Raw genomic sequence first — 18,397 nt, forward strand, 5'->3', positions numbered from 1 at the left:
TAAGAGCCATTTTAAAAACAAATGTAAGACATGTTAAATAGTTGGGGCAATAAAACCAATAAAAGAACCTTCAACGGGAGCCCCAACCCAAGAGTTTGTTCCAGCATTTTGTAGCTGGAATGAGTCCAAGGCCTGCTCTCCCAGGCCAGATAGAAAAGGCCTTCCAGGTAGGGACCTTTAAAATAAGCCCTTCCAAGCTCCTTTCAAAGTTTCTCTCTTACATAGAAAAAAACCACGCATTTCACAAATTTAAAATGCTTTACTTACAAACTTTATAAGTGTCAGATTCTTGTGCTTCAGAAAAAGTTGCGCAGGCAGTAAAATTTAGCTCGGGTACAGAAGTGGAAGTTCTTAACGTTTGGTATAGCAACTCAGAAGTGGCTTGTGAAAGCCATATGACTAAGCTGAAGCATCCAACTTAGTCTCTTCACATGCTCAGCTTCTCAGGTAGACTGAGTACTGGACAGTAGGCCTTATTACCCATTTCCTCTGAAGATGAGAGGGAAGTGACCTCGCTAAGCCTGTCAGAACACCTTAATCTGTGGTGTTAACCCCTTTATGCATTAATTAGATCTAAGCATGTTGGCTCATGAGACTAGTTCTCCCACACTTACATCTAGATTATTTAACACATATATACATATACATATATACATACATATATATGTACACACAGAGAGACGATGGAAAAAATAAGCATATTTATTCAGAAGGTTTAAGATCACAACAGACCAGGGAAGATAAATATTGAAATATTTTAAGTTATATTTACAGTGGTACCTCGGGTTAAGAACTTAATTTGTTCTGGAGGTCTGTTCTTAACCTGAAACTGTTCTTAACCTGGGGTACCACTTTAGCTAATGGGGCCTCCCGCTGCTGCCGCCGCACCACCTCCACACGATTTCTGTTCTCATCCTGAAGCAAAGTTCTTAACCCGAGATACCACTGTATCTGCTCTGGTCTGTTGTGATCTTAAACCTACTGAATGCTTCTGAATAAATATGCTTATTTTTCCTCATCCTCGTGTAACTTTCTTTCTAAATGACAACTTGGGGCCTTTAAAGCTAAACTTTCTTAAACCTACACTGTCCAACTAATGCTGTGTTCTTCTCTTCTAAAACAGCTGATCATAAGACGGTGTTGGGCATTAAGCCTTTCTTTCAGTTTGGGTTCATCATTAGCCAGTGGCGTTGCTATATAAATTCTCCTTCTGAACCCATGCAGAGCTCAACAGGATTGGGTTAGGGACTCTTGCACGATGGAGCAGGGTGAAAAGGAAATTGCAAGGGGCAAAGAGTGTCAGCACAGCATCTAAAGGGCTGCCAGAGAAGCCCTGATAGTCTAGTACTAGGCTGAACAAGCATATCTTCTAATAAAGAGGTGCATAGAGATTCTAGAAGTTTAAACAGTAAATGCAGGGAGAGCAGTTTGGGTCTGCTTTCATCAGCTGAAACGGCAGTATAAAATCAGCTTCAACGTGTCTAATTGATTCTACTCTATAATTAGCACCAAACACTTTACAGTTTGTTACTGCATGCTTTTCTTTTGGTAGGGCTGTCAAGTTCTTTCCTTCTGTGGGGGATTCTTATTTCACTGCCGCTGCTGACTAAATTGCCTATGAGTTTATACAGCTTGCCTGCACCAGCTGTTTCCCCCCAGCCTCTAGAAGGAACCAGTTTGCAGTTGCTTCACTTGGGCTGTACAAAGGATCTGAAGGTTTCATTCTGCAGAAACCTCTGGAAAAACAGTTTCTTTAAAGAGACAAGCTCATTCAGGGTGAAGCCAGAGCAAACTACTAGCAGGCATTTTATGGGTTTTTTTTCATATCATTGAGCAATTTTGAAAAAAATTAATGGTTTCATAATGTTTATATGAATAAATGCTTCTCTTAATTCTGTACTGCATTTTTTTTTTTTACCAATTCATTTCTTCCTGCAAAGGAAGAAACAAATGTCGCCTGCTAGCATTAGTTCAGTCTGGCTGACAAGCTAGTTAACAGAGCAATCCTATACAGGTCTACTCAGAAGCCAGTACTTCAGTGGGCATGCGATTGCAACCTAAATGACAGTTAAAGAATTAAGCAGACTCTGTGAATAACTGTAAATATATTTATGCTTATGCCCAAAGAAAGAATTTTCTGTTTTCCTGTATACATCATAATTAGTTACTGATGTTTAAAATGTTAACACTGTTAACTATTTTTATTAAATGATTTAATGGCAGAAAGATGTGAAAAATCATGACCAAACATCAAAACTTTGATGGAAGGGGGAGGCTAAGAGAGTCTGTATACACCCTACATTGCACAACTGCATTGTAGCATAGGCCAGTTGTGTTTTAACTACCTGATAATTGCTGCTACCACTTCCCCACTCAGCTCAAGGAAATACTAAAAAAGGGGGATTTCTGAGACAACACTCCCAGTGTTTCCTGCCAGATCCCTCTAAGATTAACGAAGGGTAGACCAGCCCACATCTCCCTGCCTCTCCAGAGATCAAAGCCCTTGCAGTTCTTTATTACCCTGAATCTTATTCTCCGATAACATGAACCCAAGAGGTTTAGGAATGGCGTAGATTACAATAATCCTTGAGTTTGGCAAATAATCCTTGAGTTTCAGTTACAGATAGGTAGCCGTGTTGGTCTGTCATAGTCAAAACAAAAAAAATTCCTTCCAGTAGCACCTTAAAGACCAACTAAGTTAGTTCTTGGTATGAGCTTTCGTGTGCATGCACACTTCTTCAGATACACTCATACCAAGAACTAACTTAGTTGGTCTTTAAGGTGCTACTGGAAGGAATTTTTTTTGTTTTAATCCTTGAGTTTGGCAAACACACATGCCAAACCCCACTGAACAAATTATAAGAATGGACACAGCAGGTTAAAAGTAACTGGAGTGCTGGGGAACTCACAGACAGACTTTGCAGCCTATGGAACATAGCTGGTCAGTTGCAGGTTTTCTTGATGATGGAATGGACCCTATTGGGAAGGACCACAGCCCACTGTCCCCACACCATACATAATTTAGACACTTTTATCATGCCACCTCTTTACCTTTTCTCTAAACTGAAAAGCCCTAGGTGCTGTAACCTTTTCCTCATATGGTAGTTTCTCCAACCCCTTGGTCATGTTGGTTACAATTTTCTGAATCTTCTCCAACTCCACAATATCTTTTTTGAGCTGGGGCAACCAGAATTGTACACAGTGTTGAAAGGCAGCCAAATCAATCAGTGAATGCTATCCTGTACATTTACAGAAATACTTAAAATATGGAATATTTCTCTTATTCCATAAGAAGGGGAATCGTTTTGTTTGAGCAATAATACTTGAACACAGTTAGTAATTATAATAATAATACCTTTATTGTCAATGTACAACCTGTTTACAATGAAATTAACTGAGCCTTCCCTCCCCCCCACAAACACTCAATCTCATTGCACTCTGTGTGCTTGTCGCACAACACACCAAACCCGAAAGTCAGTTGCACTATATTGTTTTCTGTTCAGCAGCCTAACAGCCCACTGATAGAAACTGTTTTTTAAAAAAATAATTTTTATTAATTTTTAATACAGTCATACAATTTTATCCAAATTTTGCCTAATTTTAACAATGTTCAAATGTTGGTCTTCCTTCAGCTTCTCTGGTAATCATCCATTTTAGATAGAAACTGTTTTTTAGCCTGTTGGTACGACTGAATATACTTCTATATCTCCTGCCCAAGGATAGAAGATTAAAGAGGTGCTGGCCAGGGTGTGAATCGTCCCTGAGAATTTTTCTCGTTCTCCTAAGGCAACAATCCCTTGCAGTGTCATCTAGCAGGTTCAGGGGACAGCCCATGATATCATGTTCACCACCCTCTGTAAAGACTTTCTGTCCGTGGCTGTCAAGCCAAAGTACCACACTGTGATACAATATGAGAGGACACTTTCTATTGTGGACCGGTAGAAGGAGGTCATCAATTGTTGTTTAACATTGTTCTTTCGCAAGACCCTGAGAAAATGGAGTCTCGGTTGGACTGAATAAAGATGCAGTCTACAAATTTGAGATGCAAAACCATGTACAATCTACTCCAAAGAAAAGCAGGAATAGAACTGTGAATTGAGGCCTTATGAAGAGCAGTAGGATGGGTGATTGCCGAGGAGTCACCAAAGAGCTTGTTTAGGACTGTGTGGCATGGTTTTGATGCTACACGTTCAGTAGAGCAATCTGGTGTTGCAGAATGGAGCCACCTGGCAGAGAAGGAAAGATTCTCCCAATTGCTACTGAGTGAATCCACCTGCTACTCTAAATGGGCAGGCTGAGCAGGGCTAAATCCATTTGTGTATCTAGGTTTATTTCCAGCTCGACTTTTGTTAAAATCTCCAAATACATTCTGTTTTTAATTACTAATAGAATAAGGATAATATTCAAGAACGTTATATCACTGTTCAAAAAGCATTTGGGATAATATCTTTCCATTCAGCACATTGGAACATGAAAGCCAAATTAAATTCAACATTTTTTGTACTATAATGTAAGACTGCCGTCTGTGTGCAGTTTCTGAATATTAGAGCTGATTGTAATAAGACTCAGAAACCGCATTTGTAAAAGGAAAAAAATGTTAATTATTCATTGTGCATTCTGTACTACAGGGTCAATTTATTGAAACTAATTTGTTTAAGTTGCATCTGGATGTAAAATATATCAGAAGTAATTAATTGTGTTCAGGATGTGATGAGGTAGATATATCCATAAAGGACAATTGAAAACAGTAGCCGTGTGGTATTGATTGTCTTTTTTGAGAGAAGGGGGGAAATCTTGTCCCGTTTTTAAATGTTAGCTATTCAGAGAGAAAAATTCTCTCTTGGGGAGAATGTTTTCCAGGTTGCTTCATTGCCAGGTGTTTGACATTGAGTGGAGCTTTAAATGAATGAAGCTTATGGCAGCCTTTGGAAATGACCGACTCCAGGGAATCTCAGCTTCCTGCTGTGAAAGTTTCTATTTTCAAAGCACATCAGTTTTAGTAGGAATGTTACAGTGGTCCCATATGCTTCTTCTGACAGAGAGCTAAGTTTCTTCCCTGAATATGAGACAGCTACTGAAGAGGTTTCCTTTCTGCTAACAAAATGAATTTCAATATGTTGCCAATGAACAATCAGTACGTTTCCAACCGTTAATGGAATTTTAGCTCCCTCTCTTACTAATGGGAATTTGCTTTGTTTTCCTTCCTGTCTTCAGTACATGCTACGGATACCCCACTTTGTGGGTTCTAAAGGTGGATAGGAATCACCAAAGCAAGATGCCCATTTGCTTTGAAACTCATGCTACATTTTGCCCCCCTTGCCCCTTCCTCATAAACTCTTTTTCTCACTCTCTCCTTGACCTAGCAGTAGGAAGCCTTTGTCTGAGGTGTTCATCTGGAACAACTTTTCCACACTTGTTTTCATGTTCTGTTAGATTACAGGGCAGCAGGCCTACCTTTGAAGCTCCTTTCTCTTTTGTTTCTTTGCAGTGCACTCCAGTAATTAACTTTGTCCTTCTTTTATTTGTTCCAGTCAATCGCAGTCCACTCTGCTGAGCATCTTCTCCCAGGAGTACCAGGTTAGAAGTTTTCTCCTTTGTGAGGGTTGACAGGTGCCTAATTGAATGATGAATGTCCCTTTATTTCTTTGTAATTGAACTGCCAGCTTTCTGATTGGTTTGGAGGATGTTCCCCTTTCCACTTCAAGCACCGCCTGAGTCTCAGTGGATGGCTGCCAAGGCTACCCATCCATCTGTCTAATAACATCTAGCCTTTGCTTATTTGGTGGACCTGTAATAAATTATGCTAAACCATTATTATTCTGACAATAATAATTTCCCTGTGTTGCGTGGTTCCATGTGCTAAATGTTTGCTGACTTGCACTGTCAGTGCCGCTTTCCATGGCTGACAGAGATGATGATAAATGACCATTGCCGGAGTGGCAGAAGGCAAGAGAGGCAGAAAATGGAGTCATTTATCATGAGATGACAGGTGTCAGTCAAGTGGCAAGTCTCAATGGAATTACTTTTTGTAGTTTTCAAATAAGTTGTTTTTAAGCAATGTTCTTCCTGGTTAAAAATGCCAATTGAATTGTAAAACCAGAGTGCAGAGGACTTGGGTGGAATTGATTTGAAGGGAAATTAATATAAAGGTTGAAAGAGAGAACAAGTTTTTCTCTGCCCTCTGCAACCCTTAGCAAACTTATTTAGATTCAATTACTATGACCTTACTGCCTTTTACATATATGCTGTATTGCAGTACAGTCAAAAGATGTTTCATTCAATGAATAAATGAAAAATAATTTCCAGGCATTAATCTAGGATTTCAGGGCTTTCTTGGGCATTCATGTTTGGTGCTGGCTTTCTTTTTGACATAGCATAAAGCTCTGTTGTTTTTCTTTTAAAGAAATTAATCAAAAGAACATATGCCAAGCATCACACTCCGGAGGCAACCGAGGCTTACTATCAAAGGTATGAATTAAGACCATTAACAGGAGTACTTGCTAATTTGTGATCCAAAATATGTTACAGATCATAATTTCATTGTCTGTGATTTCTTAAAGAACATGCATCCTTGTGTTAGGAGACTTACCGTTTTAGGTCTACCAGTAAGCTTTCCAGGATAAGTGGCACTTAGCCAACTTCATGAGAATACTTCTAGACCACAATTCAGTGCACCGCTATGCATATGGAAGTCCCACTGACTTCCATGAGGCTTAAGTGCATATGATTTGCTGCTGGATTTTAACCTTGATCTGTGGCAGTATTCTTTATTTTACATGTTATGGGGCAGATTTAACTACCAGGTTCTGTTAGTGAAAGCTAGCACAAAGACCCCTGCCACCACAATGAGGCTTCCCTCCTCCTGTGTGCCCTCCCATGCCTTTCCCAGATCTGCTGTTAAGAACCCCCAAAACTGTGGGTGGAGGAGGAAAGGGAAGGTTGTTGTTTTGAGTAAACACAAATGCTTGTGTTGATGCAACGATCTCCTTACCACTACGCTGAATTCCCCCCCAAGTTTCATGCTTTCCTTAGTCTAATGAATAGTACTGGTGACACATATATTTACCACGTTAAGTGTGCCTACATTGTAAGAAACATTTATAATTTTAGCTATTCTGTTATTAAATAAAAATGGCATCCAGATATAAGGATTTACAACTTGGGACTGTGCCTGTTTTAGAAACAATGATGTCAAATACTACTTTTAAAGGAGGCATAAACCTTTAATATGTCATTTCATAAAACTGTTACGTGATTATGTGCACCTGGAGTTAATAAATTGTAATTGACACTTGTTATATGTTGTCTGTAGCTCTATTGACATAGACCTCTCAGCCACATAATTGGGGCGTATTGATATCTCGTAGAGATGTGCAATTAAAATTTTACTATATAGACCGACATGTGTAAAGTCTGTACAGTGAGATTGTACCTATGATTATAGATGTCTGATATTTATGATTTAACAGTATCCTAATAAACAAAAGCATTTTAGAACTTGGCCCAAGCTGACTACATAGTACACGTATGAATCTATTATGTAATAGATATTCACCAATGTAAAAACCAGCAAAAGTGTACTATACTCTCTTCCATTTACAATCTGTTGCCTCATATTAAAGTAGCTACAGTGGTTCTAATGTCTTCCTTATAGCTGCTATATTTCGTTGCTTCCAGATTAGGAAAAAAAAATTACATAGTGAGTAGATCAGCCAGAGTAAATCAGCTGGGTCTAGTTACTATATAGACTTGTGTGTTATGATGTCCTTGTTACATAAACTATGTAAAATGATGTATAATGTATGAATCAAATGGGAACAATATTATGTAGTGTAACTTTTTTGTTTTTAAAATGTTATGCATAAAACGTGGTTTGTAATGTTGATTTTACTTAATCCCAGAACTGTGAGAATGTTTGTTTTTAAACATGTCACGAGAGATGTTATTAAAAACACCCAAGTCACTCTGTTAACTGTTGTAGCCAATCTCATCTTGTGTATCAATCGCAGGGATAATTCTCACCGAGATCTGTGAATTTAATACTCCTTATTATCCAAATTCTCAGTTTTTCTTTGTTATTATTATTTTGTATACTCGTTTTTCAAAACCAAATGTCCTCCCAATCATAATTGGAAGGTTATGTACAAAGAATGCAGTAAATTTTATCAAAATCCTGTCACTAAGCATCACAAACAAATTGGGGGGAAAGCCACTCTAAAACTAACAGAGCATCCATGAAACAAACATAAAAATTGGTACTGCCAGCCTAACATCATGAAATCCATTAACTTAAGCTAGCAGTTATATTTTTATGTTTGTTTTAATAGCAGGCATAATTACAGCCACCCATCCCCTCACCCCCATTAGACCTGTGACTCATATCAACCTACAAAACTCTTGCAGCAAATATTGTCAGTTCAGCTTGCAGTGGAAGTGCAGCTAAGGAGAGGAGTGATGTGCTAGGGCTAACGTCTGCTGTTCCACCCAACAGAGCCAATAAGAGTATGGGATAAAACAGCTACTCTCAGACGACGTCCACACCATACATTTAAAGCATGATGATACCACTTTAAACAGTAATGGCTGCTCCCAAAGAATTCTGGGTGCTGTATTTATTTATTATATTTAGATACCGCCCTTCATCCAGAGATCACAGGGCATAAATTTACAAAGTGAAAACACAAAATACACAATAAAAACAGAAACAAAGCAAACTAATAACCCTCATCCCACAGAAACATACCCGTTTTTAATTGCTTTTATTGATAAATAAATTGTGACTCCATCACAATGAAGCAGTGTGTATAAATATTGTGGAATATATAAAAAACCCTATATTATTACAAATTTATTATTATTATTATTATTATTATTATTATTATTATTATTATTTAAATTAATACCCTTCCCATCTAGCTGGGTTTCCCCAGCCACTCTGGGCGGCTCCCAATAGAATATTAAAAACACAATTATTAAATATTAAAACATTAAAACAGTCCTCTAAGATAAGCTGTTGTAAGAATGCTGACAACATGTGTTTTAATCTCTTACCGTTAGTTTTAATAACCTGTAGTTCATTAAGGGTGCTGAGAGTTGTTAGGTAGGAGACCCCTATTCTCACAAAATTTAAATTCCTGGAATTCTCTGTGGAGGAGGATTGTTAAACCACCCTGGGAACCACTTCTCAGGGAGATGGAACAACAAGTAGGGCCCCCTCTGTCAATCTTAACACACACAGAAGTCTGTAGGGAAGGTGGTGGTTTGTTAGGTATTTGCCACCATTTAGGACTTTACACACCAATGTGAGCACCTAGAATTGGCTCTGGAAATGAAGTGGCAACCAGCGTAGCTGCTTTAAAATAGAGGTTAACTGAGATCTAAATGGAACCCCTGCCAGTAACCTAGCACTGTATTTTAAACCAGTTGGAGTTCCTGAATACATCAAGCGCAGGCTCATGTACCACACACTGCAATAATCCAGTCTGGAAGTTATCAGAACATGGAGTACAATGGCCAAGTAATTGTTGTCCCAAAGGGTCCATAGTCTGTGAACCATCTGGAGCTGGTAAAAGTCACTCCCAACCCCCTAGGTCATTTGAGAGCCTCATTTCTTACTTGTGGGTTCCAACCTTAATAGTTGTTCTTCTATTGTTGACCACTGAGCCACATGTGAAAAATTAGCTTATTCCAATCCACTGACAAACCAGCTTCCATACTACAGTTTTGAGTATTGAAGTTTGCATATTCTTTGCTAACATTAAATACAGCGATTACTTCCATAGATCTGTTGGGGTTCCCTGGATAAGTTTCTGAATGTACATTGAATAATGGGTTAATTACTGAACTTTGTGGGTGGGTGGGTGGGTAGGGGGACACCGCCAAGACCTGCTCGCCATCTTGGAAGCAGAGAAATTTAAGGGCGGGTGTTTGTTCAGTTCATATACAGTATACGGTGGAGTTCAACACTGCACTTTGCCAATCATTCTGTCTGTGCAAGCAAGCATTGTGGAATGATCCCCCTAATCTTCCCACACATGCTGTTCTGACCCCCAGAGCCAATTCCCACACATGCAATGTGGTGGTGGTAGGGATCTTGTTGCTTACCTAGGGCTTCCACTGATGGCGCTTATTAAGTGAATCCACAGTGTTTTAAGAATGGTTTAAGGAAACCTATTTCAAATCACGGTTTTGCATCCTGGTTTCTGGCTAGTCTTTGTCCTTAACATTAAAACATGGTTACAGAAAACAAACCATAGCCGAGGATTATTACGCTGGCTACATCATTGTTTAATGACCTCTGTCTAGATTATCCAATGGTCTGTTGACTGTTTCCTTAACACGATAATTTGTATCTCAGGGGTCATTACAAAGCATCACTTCACCAAGAAACCTTATTATATTTAGGCTGCAATCCTGTGTACTCTTACCTGAGAGTAAGCTTCACTGGACATAGTTGAATTTACTTCTGAGTAAATATATATTGCACTGTTAATGTTTATTTAAATAAAGTTTTAAATAAGGAAGGTACAAGCTACTTATTAGGTAAAATATGTTAATGTTTGCACTATGCTAATAAACAATGATCCTTCAATTCATTTATTTAGGTGGCTGTGTAAGTGATAAATAAAAATAAGCAGAATCCTCATTCAATAAAATATTAATTTGGGAGTCTGTCTTCTTTATTTATTATTAAAATACTCTGCCTCTTTGTCCCCCAAGACCAACTGTAATTTTAGAGCTCTAGGAGAGAAAAAATCTAAGTTGTCTTTTCTCTTTTCATTCATTATGTAAATTCCAAAAGCAAGCTGCTTAGGTCATTTTCTGACCTGTGCTGCAAATATCAGGGTCAGCATGAATGTGGTGCATGGACTGAGAATAACAGGTCAGTAGGTTCAGGGTAAAATGCATAACATGGTGGAGATATGTTTGGTCCCTAGTGAGTTTAATGGTAACTATTTCCAACAATGGAATAATTAACTCGATAGCCACCCATTTGACTACATGCGGATTCTGAATATTCTCATCGAGCATACCCTTAAGTGCTGTGGTTTATATTTCATATGAGAGAGAGAGAGAGACAGACAGACAGAGAGAGAGAGATTTCACAGTAAGGGGATATGTGCCAATTTCTCTTAATGTTGCAGCATATGCATCCTTCTTCCTGTAGTTCTTATTTTGTTTTCAATTTCTCCCCTACATTTCAGTTGATAAAGAGCCTCTAGGGTAGCTTGACAACTTAATTGTGTATTTATTATTATACTGTAAACCACATTGTGATATTTGGCCAAAGGGTGGTATGTTAACAACAACAACTAATAATAATAATAATAATCCAATAAATATACCACTTTTTCATTCTGATAATAATGACAACAATAGCCTTGCTTGTTTAGCTACTTGAAACTGATGTTGCAAAATACTGCATGAGAGAATGTATGGTAAAGGACCCATGAACATTTAAGTCCAGTCAAATTCGACCATGGGGTGCGGCACTCATCTCCACTTTCAGGCCAAGGGAGCCAGCGTTTGTCCACAGAAAGCTTTTCCGGGTCATGTAGCCAGCATGACTAAATCCCTTCTGGCTCAACGGGACACTGTGATGGAAGCCAGAACACACAGAAACACCATTTACCTTCCTGCTGCAGCGGTACCTATTGATCTACTCGTGATGGTATGCTGTCAAACTGCCAACTTTACAATCGGCGAGCACAAGAGGCTTGGTGGTTTAGACCAGTGTTTCCCAACCTTGTGCCTCCAGATGTTTTTGGCCTACAACTCCCATCATCCCTGACCACTGGTCTTGCTAGCTAGGGATGATGGGAGTTGTAGGCCAAAAACATCTGGAGGCACAAGGTTGGGAAACACTGGTTTAGACCACTGAGCCACCTGCATCCCAGAGAACGTATGACTAGCATGGTACAGCGTTCTGCAGCTTAGTCCACATACTACTTGCTAAAAGAGCCCTGCTGGATCAGCCAAAGGCCCATCTAATCCAGCACTCTGTTCTCACAGTGCCCAAACAGGTGCCCCTGGCAAGCTTGCAAACAGAACCTGAACACAACGGCACTCTTCCTACCTGTGATTCTCAAGAAAGCAGAGGATGGGTATCACCTGTGTGAGTGCAGTCAACTTCAGTCACCATTTTAGTGGGTTCTGTTTGGTGGGTTCTGTTGGAGGTTGACCTTTCATTTCTATGTTCCATTGCACCCACATGCTGGCTTCCATGGCAGCTACCAGTGATGTGACAGCGCTTTTTTAAAGCAACCATTTCATACAAACTGTGAATGGTCTTCTTGGTGGTGAAATGGTGATACTGCAGACCTAAACACCAATGCACCTGCTACTTGAATGGAAAAGAAAGCTCTTGTCAGAATTTGCCTCCTGCAAACAGAGGGACTCCTTTCCAATGGATAAATCCCCCTGATTGAACGAGAGGAAAGAGGCAATATTTGTTGACTCTTCCCTCCCCTTGAAAGTACTTATGTACCCAGAAACCTTTCTCTGGAAGGTTGTGGAGATCCTCTGGAACAGCATGGGAGATGGCTCTGAGCTTAAACATCTTCTCCTTTCTGCCAGTGGGAGCATCCTGAGTAGAACTGCATTCAAGGGATTCTTCCACCAACAAGTGCAACCTCTGGTTCCATTGCATCAACTATCCAAGGGCTAATCATCATCTTAGCCATTAAAGTACAGTTCTCTAGGTGTGTCATTTGCAAAATGAATATTGGCAATTCTGACTAATTTTATAAATGTATGGAAATTCATATCCCAGTGAATGTTGTGAGTCCCCCTCATTGTGACTGTCAGCATTTACTTCTTCATGCCTGAAATATATATATACACACTTGGAACCATTCACAGAATTGACCTGAGATGGTTGGTGTTCACCAAAATTTGGATATTTACCATTCACATGTCCTGGTTCACCTGACATGGTAAGCCAAACTATTGCTTACCAGGATCACATGAACATGTGGGCTCTTGGAAAGGAGCTCACAGCTATTTCACTCTTCCCTGTCCTTTTAGCTTCTGCACTTCCCTGAGCTAAATCTGGCTTGACGTGTTGTCTGAACTGGGACTCATGGTTAAGTGCTTTCCTCACTAACCATGAACTGTAGTCAAGAACAGACCATAGTTTGGCCTATCATGTCATGAACCAAAGTCAATATATCTTAAACTATAATTATGAACTTTGACCTAGTTATTTAAAAAAAAGCATACTTGGGTACAGATACCTATTTTATAGAAAGCAAAAGATTGCTTTCAAATATTTGTGAAGTAGGGTCATGGGGTCCCATCTGAGAAGACAAACCTGCAAGAACATGCTTATGAACTAAAGGTGGCGACCATTTTGCACACATTTGATTGGCACACGGCCGTGCGTGCCGTTTTTGGCCCTTGTGGGGGCAGGATGGGCTTAACATGCACTCCAGTGATGCACGTAACGACCCGGAATGCAACCCTCGTGCAAACGGAGTTGCTTGTATACCCACACTTCAAGTTAATGGCTTTTACTGACTTGCAGGATATCAAAATACACTGCTCTTTTGCATTGGACATCACAACTGCCTTCTTTAATGTTGTCCCTCCTGTGGCAATATTTGTTGGAGCTGAATGTGTACAAAGTATGATCAAGAAAATACAGGCAGCAACCATTTTGCGCAGGGCCATTTCAGCGCACATACCACCCCCGCACATCACTGGAGCGTGCATAAGGCCACCCTGTTCCGCTCCTGACCAATACCGTCCCATTTTGGGGCCACTTCTGGGTCAGCAGCAACGGGCGTATGTGTGATCGCGTGTCAGTTGGACACACATAAAATAGTCACTGCCTGTAAAAGCCATACTGCCTGGTGTGGCTCACGGGAGGAGGTAAATAATAACAGTCAGGATTTTCCTGTACACACTTAACCAGGAAAACACCATTGAACTCAATGGAACTCATCTCTGAGTAGAAATTCAGAGAGTTTGAAGTCTCAAAGCCTGCCTGAAGAGCAGTTCAAGTGAGCTCACATTATAGGTTCATGCCTGACTTTGCCCACTGAGACCAGCTTTCAGACTACTCCATCCACAAGCCACAGTCAGCACCTCAAATGTAGGACTTTAATAATGAAGTGGCATAGATATTTCTGATTTGCTCATGAAGGAGAAGCAATAGTAGAGTTTGGTCACCAGGAACTGTTTTGCAAAAAATAATATTTTAAGCTAACTTTACTTTCTTCAATCAGTTTCTTCCTGGAATTTTCCAGAGAGGGAGAAAGAGAAAGAGAGACTTAAGACTTAAGCGATGACCTTTTCTTTAAATCTGCAATATTATTTTTATTTTTGTATTGTCTAGGTACCTTAATGGAGTGATAAAAAATGCAGCTTCTCCTGTATTATTGGACCTGGCCAATGAGGTAAAACATTTTTTAAAATCATCTTTCTCTGGTAAACATAAGAGGCTTATCTTTAGTGACTTTTACTTAAAACTATAATTGGTTTCAAGATGCATCACACATTTAAAATTGTTCTGTTGTCTGTCAGTACTTACAGTAATTAAACAAAATACATTTATTAGTTAATCAGTTAATGTAATTAATATTTTACCTTCAAGGTGAATGTGCAAATAGCACATTTATTTTTTTATTGAAAGATTCCTTCCTCTTCCCTTTTTAAAAGAAATCTAGAAAGAGAAGAAAAATGCTGATTTTAAAATGCTCATTTACTTTCATCTACTTCGGCATTTTAATAATTAATGAATTTAATTTCGTGTTAAGTTTTCTTTTCATAAAGATAAACAAAATGTAAGATTTTACAATAAGTGTCAAAACAATTGCATTTTTTAAATCTTCCTTTTAGCATGTAAATTATAGCAAAAGGAAACAGTTTAATATTAATTTCTGTTCTTCATGTACACCATAGTTCAAAGAACTGATAATCTGACATTTGTGTTATAGTTACCCAAATTTAGAGGTGCAATAAGTTTTTGCAGTTTGGTGGTGACAGATTTATGTCCAGTGTAGGTGGACAGTGATGGACAGGAGCTTAGATTGTAGGCACTGAGGTCCCTGATGGGCTTGCTTAAACACTGGCTGCATCACCCATCCAATGAGCTTGAGGAAGATTGGACCATGATCAGTGCTTTTAGGGGTGGACCAGAGTGAAGACAGCTCCATCTACCCCTAGTTTATTTATGGCGAAGATTTCCAGAAGCAGCTTTTCTGCTACAGCACAAAATGTTTATAATTATGACAGATGTCTATCTAGGGAGAGATGTAACTTTAATCTCTTAATATATTGATTTGCAGCAATAACGATCTTAATTGATAGGCTTTGAAATTCTTATACAAGCCTTAGAAGAATATCCTGAAATGCACAATATTGTGTTGCTTTTTAAATAGTAAAAGGTGGGAAATTACATTTAAAATTATGTACTTGGAATATAAGCGGAACAGTAGCAGCTAGTCCTACATGTTACATTAGGAAGGAAGTATGTCTTTTCTGTAAGCTTCTGTCTGATTTACATTACTGTAGTCTGCAAATGAGCAATTACCTATCAGTTACTAGATGTTTCTAATGGTCTATGAAGTGTCTATACATTGTAATAATAGAGTGAACATACGAAAGGGATTGCTTTGTATTAGTGCCAAAGGATGCTTCTTGAGCTTTCTGACATAATGTTTCAAGTTACACCGTTCTCTTTTTTCCTTTTAAACAAAGAAATAATGTAATGGAATAGATCCTTAGTAAATAACATGCATTGCATGGAGATTGTCATAGCAGAGTACCTCGTGGGTGCAAAGAAATATAATGTTAGTAGGCTTCTTTGCATATATTTTCCGTTGCATTTTCCCTTTGTACATGCAGTTTCTATTCACATGCAGATAATACACTTAATTTCTAATACCGGAAGCACTTGTTTAACCATATACTATATATGTGCAACCTAACAATTCATATTGTTAGGTTTCATTTGGTTTTAAAAGAAACTTGGAGATAAATAAAATTATGGTTAAAGAAAAAGTTATTTTCAGTAACTTAATTTACTGCTAGCAAAGTAGCAGGTATATTGAAAGGTAATGTTTTTTGTGACTGCTTCTGGTGCATTAGGGAAATGTGGCAGTAACAAGCACGAGATCACTGCTTCTACACAATCAAGCTGCCATTTTTATATGATAGTTAATATTTAAACGGCATACTCTTGCATCTGCTGACAATTGGTATAATGGTAATACTTTATGAGTCAATATATATTTAATCAGTAGAAACTGTAAAAATTGATGAGAAATATATAACATAGATGCATTACAATGCGTAGCATCCTTCTTAAATAAGAATAGGCCTCTGTTGTTTTGTTTTTTTCAGTGTCCAAGTTATTGTAAAATTTCAGGTATTAGATATGTTAATTTTCTGCATCCAGAAGGTTAATTTAAAAAACAACAACCCTCAAAACTCTGATGTGTGTTAAGAATAATAAAATTAGTTCACACCAGGCAAATATTTTCTAGTGGGATTTGAAGCACTATGAATTTTACTTACATGCTAAATTCTGACATGAAGCATGATGGCCCTATTTCAGAGAAAGATGGGTGCATGATTAATATGAAAATTAGGCAGATGCAAGTACCTGAACTAATAAGGTAGTCCTTATTCAGGCTGGACTACCTTCAGTAATTTCACCATTTTTCATATGTCAGCTCTGATGTGGGTTACTGGAAATAAGCAGTTCTGTAGAAAGCATTCCTTTCTACTTGGGGAATTTAAGGGCATCCAAGTACATATATTTATTTGGAAAAAATATGTACAAATAAGGGCACCTTTTAGGGTTTTCTAGTTTCTAATTTTGTATGAAATGAAAATGTATATTAATACACATGAAAACATCAAGAAAATAATGATTGTCAAAATGCGAGTGAGGTTTAGTCATCTATTGTGAAGTAAAAAGTGCTTTATTCACTAGAGTATTGTAATTTGCATTTTTTTTAAAAAAATGCTGATATTCAGAGGATACTGCAGCTCATTTTTTAAATAAATACATGCCTTTAAATGGAACAGGGTCTATCTCAGAAAATATCCGTATATCTTAAATATATTTTAGAAAACCTCCTTTCTGAGGTACATAAGATTCATTTTTTCTCATAACCTTAATATTCTTCTAGAAAGCACACTGGTTGATCTTGAATTAGCGTTAGTGATTTATTACATTTGGTGATTATCAATAAGTGATTGTTAAACAACAGCCTATCTGTTTCTTTTTAACAAATTGTCTGAAATATACTAGATTTGGGTTTGGAGGGAAGTAATTTAGATTTGGGTATTTGTTATTAACCTTTAAAAAATGTGTTACAATGCTGTTAATTGCCTGCCTGAAGAATCAGAACCTATAGGTTTGTATCATCTAAATGAAAATGCAGTATATTGCTGGGTCTATTTTTATTTAAGATTTTTAAAAATCCATCCTTCATTCTACATTGTTGTTAAAAATAATGTGGAAATGGTCTGTTTAGGTAAAATGTATGTGCATTTTTGTGTATGTGTATTTTGCATTCCATGTGCACATTTTGTTGATAAGTGGAAGCTATTGTTGCATGTCAGTTGGTTTTTGCTTCATGCAGTGTACATTAAACTGTGTGCTTTAGGTTGAAAATAGTTGAGAGATAAAGGCCACTTAGAGCTTCATTCATAATCCTTGCCACAATGCCATTCAGGTTCCCGGTAAATCATATATACTAAAACTGGTCCTGAGTTATGACAGATATGACACTGCTCCTGAAAAAGAGGGAGGTATCAAAATGCTTGGATGAACCCCAAGATTTGCTGCAGAAGAAAAAAAATATTGAGAGGGGGGACTCAAGCAGGCCACCATAAAACAGCCCAGTAAGGGTTGAGCGTGCTCAGTGGCCACACAGTGTTTGTTGTGGTGGTGAACATGAAACGATGGAGGAGTAATGGAATGGAGAATCCAGAAATAAGGTATGATTGGGTTTAACAGTGGACAAGAGTACGCCACCTCGACACTTGATTATAGATCCCACTTGCAGTGTTCTTCAAACATGATGGTAGTCACAGAACAGAGTACTGTAGTTTAAGTTTCTTGCACAAGTAAATATCCTGCAACGTAACACCACAAATAACAAAAACAAATGTGGCTAAGAAAGCATGTAACAAATGTGAATGAGATCATAACTTTAAAAAGTCTTGGTAATTGTGATGTAACCTGATTTATATCCTAGGTCAGGTAAGTGTATGTTTCCGAAAGGATAAATGGAGTGATATAGAACAAATCCCTAACACCCCTTTGTTGATATAAGTGATAACATGGAACCACATTTCAAAGACAGCTGAAGTTGTTCTTCATCTTTCCCCTGAGGTGGATTTTGCCCCATCACTGATGGCTCGAATAGTGTTGGAAAAA

At 38.2% G+C, this 18,397-nt stretch overlaps 1 protein-coding gene across 5 annotated transcripts in view; it reads left to right on the forward strand.

Moving 5' to 3' along the window:
* Positions 1-18,397, forward strand: part of CDIN1 (CDAN1 interacting nuclease 1) — a 124,832-nt gene that overhangs the window by 27,028 nt on the left and 79,407 nt on the right. For 4 of the 5 annotated variants that reach the window (XR_014565873.1, XM_083745390.1, XM_083745392.1 and 1 more), the window contains exons 2-5: positions 5,532-5,577; positions 6,404-6,468; positions 14,339-14,399; positions 18,353-18,397. The exon at positions 18,353-18,397 is cut by the window's right edge and continues 28 nt beyond it. The exons of the other annotated variant lie outside the window; for it this stretch is intronic. Coding sequence is in view for 3 of the 4 variants with exons in the window: in XM_083745390.1 (XP_083601516.1) it covers positions 5,532-5,577; positions 6,404-6,468; positions 14,339-14,399; positions 18,353-18,397 (217 nt within the window). In the remaining variant the exon portion in view is untranslated. The remainder of the gene's footprint in view (positions 1-5,531; positions 5,578-6,403; positions 6,469-14,338; positions 14,400-18,352) is intronic. 5 annotated transcript variants of the gene reach the window in all.

The sequence above is a fragment of the Podarcis gaigeae genome (assembly GCF_964106915.1).
Source record: "Podarcis gaigeae genome assembly, chromosome: 1".
In the NCBI taxonomy this organism is placed as follows: domain Eukaryota; kingdom Metazoa; phylum Chordata; class Lepidosauria; order Squamata; family Lacertidae; genus Podarcis; species Podarcis gaigeae.